The sequence below is a fragment of the Dendrobates tinctorius genome, unplaced genomic scaffold (assembly GCF_039654945.1).
Source record: "Dendrobates tinctorius isolate UK_male_01 unplaced genomic scaffold, ASM3965494v1 ptg000029l, whole genome shotgun sequence".
Classification (NCBI taxonomy): Eukaryota; Metazoa; Chordata; class Amphibia; order Anura; family Dendrobatidae; genus Dendrobates; species Dendrobates tinctorius.
Window position 1 is genome coordinate 31,496,873 of NW_027361697.1, and position 17,715 is coordinate 31,514,587.

Below are 17,715 nucleotides of genomic sequence, written 5' to 3' on the forward strand. Positions count from 1 at the left end.
AAGCACATGAAGGGTTAATGAAATTCTTGAATGTGGATTTGCGCACCATGAGGGGTGCAGTTTTTAGAATGGTGTCACTTTTCAGTATTTTCTGTTATATTGACCCCCCAAACTCACTTCAAATGTGAGGTGGCCCCTAAAAAAATGGTTTTGTAAATTTTGTTGGAAAAATTAGAAATCACTGGTCAACTTTTAACCCTAACAAAAAAAATTATGCTTCCAAAATTGTTCTGATGTAAAGTTGACCTGTGGGAAATGTTATTTACTAACTATTTTGTGCTATATGGCTCTCTGATTTAAGGGTACAAAAATTAAAAGTTTGAAAATTGCAAAATTTTCAAAATGTTTGCCAAATTTCCATTTCTTTCATAAATAAATGCAAGTTTTAAGTTTTATTGAAGAAATTCTACCACTAACATGAATGAAGTACAATATGTCACAAAAAATCATTCTCAGAATCAGTGGGATCCATTAAAGCATTCCAAAGTTATAACCTCATAAATTGACAGTGGTCAGAATTGTAAAAATTGGTTTGGCCATTAAATACCAAATTGTCTCTGTCACTAAGGGGTTAAGATCTTTATCAGCCAAAGGTCAACACTAGACATTGCCAGATACCTTTTTAACACTGTGTGATTGGTAAAATGAGAAATTACAAAAAAGGAAATATCACACGTAAATGTCTCATCAGTTCCTGGTCAAGATTATCACCAGTGGTTGTCAAGGACAACACAATAGTATCACCCTCTATCATTGCTTTTAAGTATGATATCTTCTCAGGTGGAAAAAATGTCTGGACTTGGACCATAAGGACCATTTGCTATCAAAAATGATCTTCTTGATGATGCTCTGGTGAAGTTTCCCAAATTAACGTCGACCGCCGTTTCATTTTCAATAGGATTTGGTGCATTCATAACAATTGTACCTGCAACACAAATAGAATATATCTGTGATGGTGGAGAAATTATCTAGTCTAGAAACACATTTCATTTTATTTTATTAGGTTGTCCTGAGTAATTAGTGTAGTGATCCCACTTAAGGGAATGGAATGTGCGCTCGATTTCTTTTTCAACACAAGAAAATTGCTGTCCACTAAATCAGATTAGGGTATTCAACCATTAATTACAATTTGCCAAAAGGCAACAAATGTATTGACACAACAGTGAAATCATAAACCCAAGAGAGACATCTGTGTGACTCAGTGCAAGTTATTCTGATCCATATTCTGATCCAATTTTGAGGCTCAATCTCAGTCATTAGAGCTTATGGGGATACGTATAAAATGGATGAAACTAGAAAGGCAAACTTTGTACCTCAATTTTTTTGCCTATCAGCTGCTGTAGATAAGCCCCCGATGTTACCTGAAATAGAAGAAAAAAGAGTTAGATTATACTCACTCAGGGGTGTTCCGGGTCCGGTTCGGGTCCAGAGGGAGTCGTGGTTCGGTCCAGTGCCTCCCATCTTGCAGCGATGACGTCCTCTTCATTTCTGACCACCGCGGCTCAGGCTCAAGCGCACTGCCCTGCCCTGTTGCAACTAGGATGACACCTGAGGAAAAAAACATTTTTCTTTTAAAAGGAGAAGTAGAGCAGAGAAAGCAGAAATCATTATCTCAAGCCACAGTATACAACAGGAATGTTTTGTTAAGCCATCGTCAGAAATATCTGCATAATCTTCTATGTGCAGGTGTTCCACTGACTCTACAGCAGTAAAATGGAAGGAAATTTTTAACAAAGTCTACACATTTCCAAGACACTTACACTACTTTCAGTAAATTATTAATGGAAATGTGTTGCTTACCTTTTTCCACATAGCCTCCAGGAATATAAAGGGGCCGAGTCGTGGGTGCTACCAGTTGACTACCATCTTTTCCTTCTACACATACTATTAAACTGTATCTTCCATTTCCAGTATAAGACAAGAAGTATTTTGAGTAGATCCTTTTAATAAAGCAACAGAAACAATTTTCAGCAACAAGTGCATGTGTTCTAAAATGTTACACAGAATTATAAAATGTAAGGGGTTAATAGATGATGCGATTCCTTTAATCTGGCTCATACTCTGGAAGTTCTGATCACCTGCACAAGCAATTTGCAATATCTGAAACAAAAGATTGGATACAGACCGAGTCAGTTAAAAAAAAATTCTATGTTGACCTCTTCCTGCCTACTGCAACTAAAATGTTAAAGGAATTGTCCAGGTTTTTCACGAAAGTATGTAGTCACTCTATGTGACTGCAGACTTGTGAATCCTCACATTGCACATAGTGTGCACTGCGAAAATTCTCTGGGGCTTTACCAATGTGAGACATGTAATGACTGACAGTCTGCTCTCCCATTCTACATTAAAAGAAGGAGCAAATAGGTTGTTCTGCACTGCCATGATAGAATGGAGCATGCCTATCCAGTAGTAAGTGGTTTATTCGCTTATTTATTAAACCACTTATTACTGGATTGGCACGCTCCATTCTTTCACGCCAGTGCAGAACAACCCATTAGCTCTTTCATTTTATATTTTCATTTTCTCGTGCGTCTGCAGCAGCCTAAAGGCCTCTTTACATTTACAGTAGCGATGCACCAACGATCCCGACCTGCGATATGACGTGGTCAGGATCGCTGGTGCATCGCTAAATGGTCGCTAGTGAGCTGCCACACAGGCAGATCTCACAGCGACATAGCAGCGATACAGCGGTCGTTACTTACCTTTCAGACGCGGCGATCCTGACGTCCTCCCGTCTGCGTACACGCGTCGCTCATCGGCGCCACAGGAAGCCCAGCAGGAAGCACCCGACGAGAAATGGAGCTGCGCGATCTCGTGCGATCAGCGATGGACAGCGGGGGAGCCGGTCGGAGGTAAGTATCACACCGATATTGCTGCTGCGTCACCAAATCGGTGATGCAATAGCGATATTGCTAGCGATATCGCTATGTGTAAAACCCCCTTTAAGCACTATCAGTGGTTGTGTGCACACCAGCCAATCAGGTGAGCCCAATTTGAGCATCTCTGTTAACATTGCTACCCAGATAAGTCCTAATTTTGGGCCTTGCCTTCTTCCAGTTTTTTGTTCTCATATCTCCTGATCTTCATGTCTCACACTGATAACTCGCCCTTGCATTGGCTTACTGTTGCCACATGGGGTTGTTTTGCCTTCCTCTGGATCAACATGTTAGGGCAAGTTAGGATAGGATATGGGTTGAACTAGATGGACTTAAAGTCTCCCTTCAACCTTAATAACCATGTTACTATGTAAAATAATCTCTGAGGGCAGATTCTCAGGGAGCTATATGTTCAGTCCATAGATCTTAACAGCTCATATGCATATTAAGTAAAGTGTGAAATACTCTGGAATAAGACAGTGGATTCCAGATATCAAGGTAACATATTATTCAACTTTCTATCACCTGCATGCCCATATACACTATTTAGGAGGGTTGATGCTATGGACAGATTTTCTTTAAACAAAAAATGGACCATAGAAAATTGTTCTGATTTCAATAGAAATTTGCTCTAACAGACTTTTGATATATTTCTAGTGGAGGTTAAAGATCCTCCACTAGATCTTAAAAAAACAAGGAGTTTGTATGATCTACCTATAATGTTTGTAAAGCGCTGTGGAATTAATGGCGCTATATAAATGAGTAAAATACATAAATAATAAATTGCTGAGATTTGATCTTTCATGCACTTTCTCTAACTCATTCCACATCTCCTTTTCAGTTGCACACGTGCATATATGCAAAATCTGATTATCAGCTACACTGAGGGAGATCGTGTTTTGTGCTTTCTGATCCTTCTCTAGTCAATCATCTGGTAATGGATGAGGCACTTGTTCCTGAGTATATTTCCATGTACCTTCTCTTATGAGCACCTTGAATTTCCAGGACTGGTAATTCTGGTTAGTGAGGCTTTGCACTGAGAACTTGTCATGATCCAGGTTGGATCTGACAGATTAAATGCACAAAGTAACCTTTTTTTTTCCTTTGGCTGTGTGCCAAAGGTGGTTTTGCCCCCGGTGGCCATTAGGGTCATTGCACTGTGGTGGTTTCAGTTGTAGCTTCCCCCCCGGTGGCCATTAGTGTCATTGCACTCTGGTTCCTGTGATTCTGTGCACGTGATTATGTAACAGGTGTGATTGCTCTATAAAAGAGTGTCAGGTGTGTCATTCACTGTTGGTGATAGTTTCTCATTTGCAAGCAAGCCTGGGTGAAGAATGGAGCTGAAGGAGAGTCACAGGTAGCCCAGTCAGAGTGCTGGAGTAGCAGCTATGGTGTCTGCAAGGAGGGCTGGCATGGCTTGGTGGAGTGTCAGCTATGGTGTCTACAAGGAGGGCTGGCATTGCTTGGTGGAGTGGCAGCTATGGTGTAGAGTTGCACTCAGGATGCTGGACTCGGTGGCAGGAAAGCTGTACTCAAAATGTTGGACTCTTTGGCAGAAAAGCTGGACTCATTTGCTTGACTCTGTTTCTGGACATCTGCACGCAGGTGGTGGGCTCTGTTTGCTCCAAGGCTGCACTATGGTGTTGGATCCTGTCGGAGGAAAAGATGCATGCAGGTGGTGGGCTCTGTTGCTGGGAGTGTAAGCAACAGTGCAAAGCTAAGTGGTGTTCCCCTGTTTTGTCACTTTTCCTTGTGTGTTTAGTGCAGTGAGGGTTTAGGTGCAGGGCGAGTCAGGGTTTTTAGGTTCCTGATCGTCGCCTGGTGCGGAACCGGCCTAGGGAACGTTAGGTGTTGTGAGTTCATTTTCCCCTTCATTACTGAGGCCCGAGGAACTCCCTCTTCTGGTAAAGAAAGGTAGTGAGCCTGATTATCAAACACCTGAGGTTGATGATGATGACTGGCTGAGTGGAGTTACTGACTGGATATAAGGCTGCCGACGCCCTTCTGCCCTACGGGTGATTTCTCTGTGGGATCCTTGGAGATCAGTCTGAATTCCTGCTCCTCTAAAGCTAAGTTTGCTGCTCGGCCTTTTGCATTGGTGCTTTGACTTTGTTTTGCTTTGTTTTTCTGGATTTCTGCCATTCCCTGCTGGGGTGTGCTGAATTCCTTTAGCTCTGTCTTCTGAAAATACCTGAGTGCTGATTTAGTTTTTGAAGCCTAGCTGCTTTAGGGCCTTTTTCATATCAGCTTGTTGGCTTATGTCTTTGATAGGGTTTTGGCAGATTGCAGACAGCAGCCTTCCTGTCCTTTCCTACCTAGGTAGTTTTGGGCCCCGTCTTTGCTCAGTCTATCTTTCTGTCTGTGTTAGTGTTTTCATCTTGCTTCACCGTCATTATATGTTGGGGGCTGCCTATTGCTTTGGGGTCTGCTCTGGGGCAGTTTAGATTTCCCCTTTCTTTCTTTAGGCCTATTTAATTCTCCGGCTGTGATCGAGGGGTCTAGGGCATCGTAGGAACCCCCCACGGCTACTGCTAGTTGTGTTGATAGGTTCAGGGGTCTGCAATCTGATAGTTGCCAACTTCTCTGGTTTTCTGGACTAAGCTTGTATTTCTGCTTTTGCCTCCTACGGTGACTCATTCATAACAGTTAGGAGTGTAGAGACACTGACTCAGGGGAGTGCAGGAGGTCTCCACGTCCCCGTTCACTATCACAGGGCCGCCATTGTTATTGTTACCCAGGTTTTCCCTATTTCCTTGTCTTATTGTATTAGTTACCGGCCTGAGGGCCGCGTCACATAGGACAATTACACGTGCCGCGTCCTGTTGTATTAGTTACCGGCCTGCTGGCCGTGTCACTCAGGACGGGGCACGGGACAGAACTTGACAGGATTGCTGCTAGTGGACATCTTCTCTGTTGCTCTGTGCTGCTTTTGCTTTGAGCTTCTGTTGTTGTTACTCTGGGGTTCTGTGTCACTCAGGGCCCATAACCTGTTGGCAGCGGATTATTCGGTATACTCTCCACGCGTGTGACAACATAGCTTCTTTATTCAGGCACAAACAGGAACAATATATGATAAGCTTAACAGATCAGGAATAAATCATTTGTGTGTCTCTATCTGTGCAGCATCTACAGCAGGATGCTTCTCTCATACACAGACACAGGAAAAACAGGAAATATAGTCACATGCTCTCCCTGTGTGAGCCTCTGGGAGCTTTTTTTAACTTTATAAACAGCATACAAATCTAGCAACTGAGCACTCAGACAGGAATGGAATTGTTGCACCAAACATATTCCAACACTCTGGAAACATGTGATGTATTTACAATAAAAAAATGGAACACTGAGAGAAACAAAATAAAATAGCTAAAAGTGACCACTTGTGACTTGGTAACAGGTCCTCTTTAATAGCAGTACCAGCAAATGGACCCTGAAAAATCACACACTGATGCTACATCCATAGGCTCACATTCCAGGTACAATAGTGATCTGTAGGCGCACTGGTGAGTAAACACAAATATGTTTCTGCCACCTGCTGGAAGAGATTCCGACCTGCAGTTGACTCATAGCATGTACTGCGTAGTACACCTGAATCAAGTCTTTTTTATTGCGCATCAAAATATATGGAAATAATGAACATCAACTGCATTCAATAAAAGATTATTTATTTATTGATCTTTTTTTTTTTCTAAATTCATTTATTAACCGTAACACAACATATACACACATGGATATAGCCAAAGTTATATACATACACTTGTCCAAACAACTAGAAAGTAACAAAGAAGGGTAATGAAACCCGGTGAATATGACAAGTGGGGAAATCTAGGGCTCGACAAATATAATCCTGTACAGTTAACCACCCACATGTACACCAAAGGACTATATATGACCAGTTGTAGCATAAAGCAGCACACAGAGGGTGGATGAATCCCCTGACGAAGGTGTTCCGAAACGCGCGTTGGGGCGGACACCAGGACCCTGTGCCTATCATCTGCTTTTTTGTCCAGGTAACATACATTGTCTATATGTACATATTTTTCTGACTGTGCCTGGATTAGTATGATTCAGCTTGGCTACCCATTGGTATATCATGGATACTACGATATGTAATACTACCTGTTGGGTATATATGATTATGATATAATTGCCAATATACTTATGTGCAGTTTAGGTCATAAGGGCCCCTGTATCCTTATTCGCTGTTTTTATCATTTTTTATGGCTCTTTATCACGTTGTATTTGTGCCTTGCCTCACTATGTGAAATAAAGCAATTTTATCTTGACCTTAGTTGTATTTTGGATTCGTCCACCCTCTGCAAACAACTAGAAAGGTACAGCAATCTAGCATTGTAAATCCTTAACACAACTTTTGGAATCAAAAGTCCATGTAATGCTGTAGGGATAATAAACCAAATCGACAAGTGAGCAGAACATTTTGTCTTTATAACCATTTGGCAATATATATCTCAAAATGATACTACACGTCTACTTAAACTGCAACTACTATTAACACACTGCCAAGCACAATTATGAATTATTAATAGCCATTTGGTGCCATAGGATAACCCGAAATATTTTTAGCATAATAGTTACGGTGGTACCAAACCACTAAGTACTAGAATAGTGAGAGGAGAGGAGTTCCACCTATCCCATATTTTGTCAAATTTCCCTGGACAGCCCCGGTTCTGATATAGCGTTCGTTCATACGGTATAACTGAATTTACCAATTCAATCCATGCTCTGAGAGAAGGACGCGCGCCACCAATCCACCGTAGCACCAGCATCTTTCTAGCCAGAAAGAGGGTCTCCCTCAAGCAAATTCTAACATGGTGTCCCCACATCTCCCCGTCCAACACCCCAAATAAACAGACCAGCGGGCTAAGAGGAATCAGGATTTGTACTAGTGAAGTCAGCAGCGATGTTACCTCACTCCAGTAGGAGAGGATAATTTATTGATCATTTCTAGGTTTGACTTTACATAATTGGAGACATTCTCAGTATTCAGAGATTCCGCCCTAAGATAGATAGTAAGGGTAGATATAAAAATAGATATTATGTAATTTCAATACCATCAAAGGCTATACAAGCTGTAATGACAGATAACAGCAGATCAGCAGAAACACTACTGGTATTTTCACTATTTCTGTACTGTCATTTGTGCTGGCATCAGCAGGAGCAGCAGTTTTGGCATCAGCAGGAGCAACAGTGGTGGCATCAGTAGAGTTAGATCTGTCGACTCTAGGAATAATTAGAGCTGCCTGCGCTATGTTGGATGGAGATGATGCCTGAGAGGCTTTATCTACTGCCGATAACGCAAAGTACAGGATTGTGCCATTTTCTAGAACAACATTTTCAGGAACAAAATTGAATGTTTCACTGGATCCAGCCGCCTGTGGGGTGAGGCTGGAAATATTCACGGGTAATGAGGTCTTAAATGAGTCCAGCAGCTCCTTTGGGTCAGTGCTCATTCTCAAGTCATAGCTTGATGCTGAAATAAGAAAACAAGAAAACAAAATGAGCTCAGGGCCAAAGGGTCAAAATCTAAAATGTTTCCACATGAGTCTGGGAGTATGGCAGGATTACCAACCATCCAGGAATTCCAGGAAAATCCGTAAAAATAGGGCACTTTTGCACTCTCTGTAGAAAACTTTAAGGTGTCTGTGAATTTTTGAAAGCTGAAGTAACATTTACAGATTATTTTGACTGTAATTATCACCATTTTACAATTTACATTGAATCCAGTTAATGTCTTCATATCAGAGTTATGGGCTGTAGTCATGTATATCTTATAATCATAATGATTTATTATGGGTTTTTTTACTAAGTTTCCAACGTGTCCATAAAAAAATATTAAGAGTCAGTGATAAGCGGTCATAGAGGAGCGCTTAGGAAGCAACCCAGGGGCAGACAAAAATGTCAGGTCTCCACCGCAGCTCCAGTTGAAAACCTCCAATGGAGGATAGGAGCAATGAGAAAATGGAAACGGTCTTAGGAGCGCAGGAAAGAGACTCCGACAAGAGATGGGGTTAAATCACAACGCGTTTCGATGGAGGATCCGTCTTCCACCTAATGAAGATGGATCCTCCGTCGAAACGCGTTGTGGTTTAACTCCATCTCTTGTCTGAGTCTCTTTCCTGCGCTCCTATGACCGTTTCCATTTTCTCATCAAAAAATATTGTCTGTCCCTGATTTTTTTATAAGATGCCTAAAATAAATAAAAAGTCAAATTGGCAACCCTGGAGTGGGGGTCAAAGAAACCTGTTGTGCATTTAAAAATAGAACATGCATAACTTTCCCAGAGAAAACATCTACAGTCATGGCCGAAAATTTTGGCACCCTTGAAATTATTCCAGAAAATGAAGTATTTCTCCCAAAATGTTATTGCAATTAGATATGTTTTGTTATACATATGCTTATTTCCTTTGTGTGTATTGGAACCACATAAAAATAGAGAAAAAAAGGTAAATTTGACATTATTTCACACAAAACTCCAAAAATAGGTTGGCACCTTTGCAAAATTGTGGGTAAACAACTTTGTTTCATGCATGTGATGTCCATTCCAAATCACCTATAGTAAATAACAGATGTGGGCAGTATGAAAATCACACCTGAAACCCGATAAAGAGGGGAGAATTTGACTCAATCTTTCCATTGTGTGTCTGTGTGTGCATCACAAAGCAAAGAGAACAGAAAGGGGAAAAGAGAACTATCTTAGGACTTGAGAACCAATATTATTGAAAAATATCAACAATCTCCAGAGATCTTAATGTTCCTTTGTCCATGGTGAGCAAGCAACATAATCAAGAAGTTTACAATCCATGACACTGTAGCTAATCTCCCTGGACATGAATGCAGAGAAAAATTGATGAAAGGTTGCAATTCAGGATGGTCCAGATGGTGAATAAGCAACCCCAATTAAGTTCCAAAGAAATTCAAGCTGTCCTACAGGCTCAGGATGCATCAGTGTCAGAGAAAACTATCAGTCAACATTTGAATGAAAGGAAACGCTATGGCAGGAGACACAGAAGGACCCTACTGCTGACACAGAGATATAAAAAAAGCTAGACTGCAGTTTTACATTATGTATGTAAGTTAGTCAAAATCCTTCTGAGAAACAGTCTTGTGGACAAATGAGAGCAAGATAGAGCTGTTTGATGAAGTACATCACTCTACTGTTTACCAAAAACAGAATGAGGCCTACAAGAAAAGAACTTAGTACCTACAGTCAAATATGGTGGAGGTTTAAAGATGGTTTGGGTTTGTTTTGCTGTGTCTGGCACCAGTTGCCTTGACTGTGTGCAAGGCATCATGAAATATGAAGATTACTCAAGGATTTTTGGTAACAATAGAGTGCCCAGTGTTCTGAAGTGGCCAGCAATGAGTCCAGATCTAAATCCCATTGAACATCTCTGGAGAGATCTTAAGATTGCTGTTGGGAGAAGGCACCCTTTAAATAGGAGAGACCTGGAGTAGTTTGCAAAAGAATAGTGCAAAACTCCAGTTGAGAGATATAAGGAGCTTGTTGATGGTTATAGGAAGCAATTAATTATAGCTATTTATTTCAAAGGGTGTGCAGCCAAATATTTAGTTGAGGGTGCCAACAATTTTGTCCGGATCATTTTTAGGGTTTTCTGTGAAATGATGTCCAATTTGCCTTTTTTGTGATTTTCCAATACTCAAAAAGGAAATAAACATGAGTTTAACAAAACATGTGTGTAGCGCCGGCATCCCTGCATGTTTTTCCACTTCCCCCAGCTGGGATGCCAACTCCCTTACCACCGCGGCCCCTGTCCCGCACTTCCTCCACTTCCTGCTGCTACCCAAGGTCTGCAAATGGCTCGCTGATCCCTGGGTACTGTGCTTATGGAGCGCATGCTCCCTTCCTGTTGAAGGGACAGTGTAACAACCCTACCGGCATCACTGCATGGCCACCCATCCCTCACCTGCCTTACACACCAACTAACTCACTACTCTGGGCCATGCTGTGAGTTCTGTTCTGCCGGCTCCATGCTAGGTGCCTCTTGTCTCATGCCTGCTCTCAGCATACTTCCTGGCTGTGTGCATAGGGGGCGGCGCCAGCACTCTCTGGCTCTAATTGAGTCAGTGTGCACCTTCCTAAGGTGTCCCCAGCCAATTGTCAAGAGGCCTCAAGTACTTAAGGCATTCCCGCCCATAGGAGGAGGCCTGTGCAACTATTTCCCTCGGTCAGTGTCCTGCTGCTGAGGTGCCAGGTCCTGTCTTGTATCCGCCTTCTCTGGGGGCTGCATTCCCAGACCTGTTACTGTGCGCTTTGTGTCCTATGTTTCCACCTCCCTGAGGGCTGCATACTCAGGCCTCTGTCCATGTCCAGTGAACACCAAGGTAGCTGCTTAGTCACGCCCCTTCCAGGGTAGTCTGGTTTGTGGCACAGTGGGGCTACACCCTTCACGCTCACACCAACCTGTCAGGGTTCGAGCGTAACAGACAGCATGGGTCATCCTAAGGTGTCCCCAGCCCATGGCTGGGAGACACTTATTATTAAAGGCACCTCCACCTGATGGGAGGTGCCTGAGCAACATGTTCACTCTCCCTTATTGCGCGTTTGCTAATTATCAGGTCCCCTGAATCTGCCAGTACCTGCCTGTCCCTGCATGTTCCTGCCAGTACCTGTCTTCCCTTACCTGCTATGCGTTCCTCCTGTATTCCAGACGTGCTTGTGTCACCTGCCTGCCTGTATATGAGCCGTGCCTGCCAGCACCTGTCTCTAATTGTTGTGCCTGCCTGTTTACCAGCCGTACTTGCCTGCACCTGTCATGCCTGTCTGTATACCAGACGTTTCTGCCTGCACCTGCTGTGCCAGTCTGTATAACAGCCGTACCTGCTTGTACTTGCCATGCCTGCCTGTATATCAGTCATAACTGCCTACACCTGCCATGCCAGTCTGTATACCAGTCATATCTACCTGCACTCGCCGTGCTAGTCTGTAAACCAACTGTTCCTGCCAGTAACTACCGTTCCTGTCTTTACCTGCCAAGTCTACTCATTCCTGGCACTTCCAACTGCTTGCCCCTTTGGGAGTCAGCTGCCGTGTGTCTGAAGTCTGTGCTGGAGTAGCACCTGGCATCGATCCGATGCCAAGTCTAACTCCACCATCAGTGGCTCTAGCGGAGAGTCAGTTGTTTGCCTAGTTATGCCCCTCCAGGCTCTTCTCAGTCCACGGAACAGTGGTTCCACTACTTTCAATACAATGTCAGCATCAGCTATTGACACGGTTGCCCCTCTCGTTCATGGCAGAATGCGACGTATCAACAGACAACCCTGGCACAATAACACCATTAAAAAGCTCCGGCAAGTGTCCAGGATTTCAGAACAGCGCTGGAAGAAAACAAATTCGCAAGATGACTTCACCACATTCAAACAGGCAACACTCGATTTCAAATATGCCCTCACCTCTGATAAACAGGCTTACTTCACAACCCTCGTATCTTCCCTATCTTACAACCCAAAACAGTTATTCAAAACTTTTAACTCCCTCCTCTGCCCACCACTGCCTCCTCCATCCTCCCTCATCTCTGCCGAGGACTTTGCCACACACTTCAAAAACAGGATTGACCAAACAAGGCAAGTATTCATCACTCAACCACCACAACCCCTTTGTATACCAGACCAATGCCCAAACCCCATAACCTCACTCTCCAACATCACTGAAGGGGAACTTAATCGCCTCTTCTCCAAATCGCACCTCACAACCTGTGCACTTGACCCCATCCCATCCCACCTCCTTCCCAACCTCATCACCACACTTATCCCATCCCTAAACCACCTCTTCAACCTATCACTAACATCCGGTACCTTCCCTTCTGCTTTCAAGCATGCCACAATCACGCCTATCCTTAAAAAGCCAACCCTCGACCCAACCGCTATGTCCAGCTATTGCCCAATATCATTGCTTCCATTCGCTTCCAAACTCCTGGAACAGCATGTCCACGCTGAACTTTCCTCCCACCTATTCCTCCCACCTATCATCTAACTCGCTCTTTGACAATCTACAATCTGGTTTCCGCCCCCATCACTCCACTGAGACAGCCCTGACCAAAATTACTAACAACCTACTTACAGCCAAATCAAATGGACAATACTCCATACTCCTGCTTCTAGACCTGTCCACTGCCTCCTACTACAGATCCTCTCCTCCTTCGGCATCAAAGGCCTTGCCCTATCCTGGATCTCCTCATACCTTTCCAACTGCACATTGAGCATCTCCCACTCCCACACCACCTCCTCATCCCACCCTCTCTCTGTTGGAGTCCCCCAAGGCTCTGTTTTAGGACCCCTGCTCTTCTCAATCTATACACTTGGTCTGGGGCAACTCATAAAGTCCCAAGGATTCCACTACCACCTTTATGCTGATGACACTCAGATCTACTTCTCTGGCCCAGACGTCACCTCTCTGCTGTCCAGAATCCCAGAGTGTCTACCAGCCATATCCTCCTTCTTCTCCTCTCGCTTCCTCAAATTCAATGTAGACAAATCTGAACTCATCATCTTTCCTCCATCTCACAGATCTTCTTTACCCGACCTAGCTATAACAATTAATGACATCACACTTTCCCCAGTACCAGAAGTCCGCTGCCTCGGAGTAACCTTTGACTCTGCTCTGTCCTTCAAACCGCACATCCAAGCTCTTTCTACCTCCTGTCGCCTCCAGCTCAAAAATATTTCCAGAATCCGTCCCTTCCTCAACCCTCAATCTACTAAAATGCTTGTGCATGCCCTCATCATCTCCCGCCTCAACTACTGCAACATCCTTTTCTGTGGTCTCCCTGCTAACACCCTCGCACCTCTCCTGTCCATCCTTAACTCTGCCGCCCGACTAATTCATCTCTCTCCTCGCTACTCCTCCGCTTCTCCCCTCTGCAAATCTCTTCACTGGCTCCCATTCCCTCAGCGTATCCAGTTCAAATTACTAATTCTGACCTACAAGGCCATCTATAACCTGTCTCCCCCATATGTCTCTGAACTAATCTCCCGATACCTTCCCTCACGTAATCTCCAGTCCTCCCAAGACCTCCTTCTCTCCTCAACACTTATTCGCTCCTCATCCAACCGCCTCCAAGACTTCTCCCGAATAGCCCCTATTCTCTGGAATTCTTTGCCCCAACAAGTCCGACTATCAACCACATTTGGATCCTTCAGACGGAACCTGAAAACCCACCTCTTCAAGAAAGCCTACAGCCTGCAATGACCCTGCTACCTCCTTCTCTCTCACCACTACCGGTGATATCACCTCAACCAACACCGGAACTGCTGCAACCCACCAACCTACTGTCTACTTCCCCACCATCCTGTAGCATGTAAGCCCGAAAGGGCAGGGTCCTCTCTCCACTCTGTATCAGTCTGTCATTGTTAGTTTGTTTACTGTAAGTGATATCTGTAATTTGTATGTAACCCCTTCTCATGTACAGCACCATGGAATCAATGGTGCTATATAAATAAATAATAATAATAATAATAATGTGTAATTGCCCTCATTTTCTGGGAGAAATACTTAATTTTCTGGAACAATTTCAATGGTGTCAACACTTTTGGCCACGACTATATATGTTTGAGTGTATTTGTTGAGCCCACACATATCAGATATTGGTATCGTATTCTACCAATATACAATATTACCAATGTGTATAGAAAAGCAACTTGAGTTTTGTTTTATGATTGATGTGAGCCCAACCACTTGGACACCATTAAACCTGAGAAAGAAAAGGAAAAAATTACTTTTGTAGCCCTACACCCCCATAACTGTTTTCTCTTGCAGACTGGTGACAAAGCTCAATGTATTTATAAGAAGAACAATTTTTTTAAAGGGAATTTATGAGTAGAATTTCACATTCTAAATTATTTATATATGCATGGAGCAATTTTAAAGAGGGAGTCCAGCAATACCTTTACATGGCCTTCCCATTACTGAGAAATCAGTGTTTGAATTGATATGTAAATGATGCTGTAGATCTGATGCCTCTGTCACTCCCACCCAGTGTTGCCTCCTCCTGCTTGACTGACAGAGTCTGTGCTGTATGACTTCAATCAAAGGAGCCTTTAGTCAAGCTGGAGGGGGTGGCACTGGGCTGAGAATTGAGCTGGAGTCCAGTCAAAGTACGCTGCAGTGCGTTTGAAACTCATAACTGTTTTTTTCTGGGAGTATTATAGAATCCAATTTTTAATTTTTCCAATAAACATTTGCATTTTAGCAGGAGCTGGAGCTACTTTTCTTCTCTTGGATTTTCTTTGTTTGGTGAGAACGGAGTCCCATGCCCCTGCACTTTATGTGCTGTATGTGGTAAGCTGGCTGCAATTTCTTGTTTTTGCTATTTAGCCCATACTAATAGAGCTGGAGTGACAGAGGTTTCAAATCTGCAGTCCCATTTGTACATCAATTCAATGCTGTTTTCTAAGTAACTGAGGAACAGACTAGCCATGGAAAATTAATGCTGGAATTGTCTTTGAAACTGCCTACATGCACAAATTATTGATTTAGGATGTGAAATCCTGCTGATAAATTTATTTTAAATAAGTTTTTCTTATAGCCACAATGAACTCTACCATCAGTCTGCAAGAGAAGAACAGTAATGGGGCTGCAAAGCTACACAAGTACTGTTTTCCCTTCTTCCTCAGGCTTGATGATGCCTAAGTCGTTGACCATCTCAAGTACCATAATAACATTTCAGAAGAATAAAAAGTGTAATTTAAAAAATATATATCACAAGTAAATGTCTCACCAGCTCCTTGGTCCAGATCATCACCAGTGGCCGTCCAGGATAACACAATTCTGTCACCCACTATCTGTGCTTTTAAGTCCGTTATCTTCTCAGGTGGAAAAATATTTGGGCTGGGACCAGATGGAACATTATTTACCACAAATGATCCTCCTGATGTTATCCTACTGAAATTTCCCAAATTAGCATCAACGGCTACATCATTCTCAGTAGGATTTGGTGCATTCATAACTATTGCACCTGCAATAGAAAAATAATATTTCTGTGATGGTGAAGGAACTGTCATGATCCAGGCCGGGTTTTGTATCCCGTCTCTCTTTCCTGGTCTGATCATGTCAAGGGTTAACTTTTCTCTGCCTCGTTCTGGCGTCAGGTCGGCTATTGCTCTCCACTGCATCCTGCAGCCGGTGTCAGTTATAGCTTCTGCTTACGGCGTGTGCATACCTTGATTCGTCCTGCTGCTTTTGCTGACTGTACCCGTGTATGTTTTTCCCCTCTTCCCGTCCCAACTCTGTGTTCCCCTTCTCGTGTTTTGACTCCCTGGTATTTGACTTGGCTTGGATCCTGACCTGCTGTTTGTCTCTTGTTTTTTGGCATATCTGTTCCTGACCGATATTGACCCATATGGCTTGTTTCCGACTCTGTGCTTGTTTATTCCTTTTGTACTGCGCTACAGACTAATATCGACCTGGCTTGGTTTACTTTTCCGCTGCCACCTGGTGGTAGCCTCGCTGCTGCGCTGCAGGTCTGCTCCTGCTGTGTGCAGTCCTCCCTACACTCTATTGCCATCTAGTGGAGCTGCATCTACCTGCATAGCAGCAGCATGACAGAAACATTTCATTTGTTTTATTAGGCTGTTCTGAGTAATTACAGTAGGGTTTACTTATAAGTGTCTCATCTCTAAGGCTTCATTCCCTCTATGAGAATTTGTTGAGTTTTTAAACCTGTCGATTTTCTGCAAGATTTCTGCACCTATTAGTTCAAAAAAGTTAATTTTGTTTTTTGCTTTGTGTTTTTGATTGCGTTTTTGACATACGTTTTTGACAATGCGTATTTTCTCTCTTTATGTCATGTTTTAAATTAAGCTGCTTTGTTTTTGATGCTTCCTAGAACTTGGTTTTGACAAAACTTTATTGATGCAGACGTGTGGATCACAAACATATTGAGTGAGCATAAATTCAATAAAAACACAAACGTGTTTTTTACCTGTAGATTTTGCACATTTAATGAAATTCAATGGAGAAAATCCACAAATAAAACTCTGCGTACCCACAAGAGAAATTGACATGTTGAGGAATTCCAACATGCACCGCAGGACAGGTTACGCAGCGTAAAGAAAGGCACAGTGCGGATGAGATTTCTATAATTCCCCTCTACTTCGCTTGAACTGCAATTTGCTGCATTTTTTGTGCAGCGTCAAAAACTAACCAAAAATTCAGTGTGTGAACTTAACTTTTGCCAGAGAGGAAAATGGTTACAAAGACTATGGGGATGCTTTTATTTTACCAGAATTTTGGCATTAAAACTGTTTGAAATGTTGCCAGATTTTTGGGCATCTCATATTTGCTGAAAAATGTAGCAACTTTTGTTATTTTTACGTCAATTCCCAGCTAAGTATGACAACTTTTTGAAAATTGTCCCAGTACAACTAGCAAATTCATAACAATTTACACTACAAAAGTGTCATAAACTATTAAAGAGTCAGTGATAAGCGGTCATAGAGGAGCGCTTAGGAAGCAACCCAAGGGCAGACAAAAATGTCAGGTCTCCACCGCAGCTCCAGCCGAAAACCTCCAATGGAGGATAGGAGCAATGAGAAAATGGAAACGGTCTTAGGAGCGCAGCAAAGTGACTCAGACAAGAGATGGGGTTAAACAACAACGCGTTTTGACGGAGAATCCGTCTTCCACCTGATGAAGACGGATTCTCCGTCGAAACGCGTTGTGGTTTAACCCCATCTCTTGTCTGAATCTCTTTCCTGCGCTCCTAAGACCGTTTCCATTTTCTCATAAACTATTAAAGAACTGTTCTTCCTTCTCTGACCGAAACACATTTCTCACAGTAGTATATGGCAGCTGAAAGATGCTCCA

General features: G+C 42.9%; 2 protein-coding genes across 2 annotated transcripts in view; both read right to left on the reverse strand.

Annotated features, from left to right (window-relative positions):
• Positions 1-7,836, reverse strand: part of LOC141086029 (calcium-activated chloride channel regulator 1-like) — a 134,956-nt gene extending 127,120 nt beyond the window's left edge. Inside the window, exons 1-2 of the mRNA XM_073571762.1 lie at positions 7,802-7,836; positions 1,801-1,940 (exon numbers count right to left, since the gene is read on the reverse strand). Of these exons, the coding sequence (XP_073427863.1) occupies positions 1,801-1,940; positions 7,802-7,836 (175 nt within the window). The remainder of the gene's footprint in view (positions 1-1,800; positions 1,941-7,801) is intronic.
• LOC141086030 (calcium-activated chloride channel regulator 1-like) overlaps positions 6,562-17,715 on the reverse strand; it is an 84,030-nt gene continuing 72,876 nt past the window's right edge. The window contains exons 13-14 of the mRNA XM_073571763.1: positions 15,629-15,865; positions 6,562-8,364 (exon numbers count right to left, since the gene is read on the reverse strand). Of these exons, the coding sequence (XP_073427864.1) occupies positions 7,955-8,364; positions 15,629-15,865 (647 nt within the window). The 3' untranslated portion in view covers positions 6,562-7,954. The remainder of the gene's footprint in view (positions 8,365-15,628; positions 15,866-17,715) is intronic.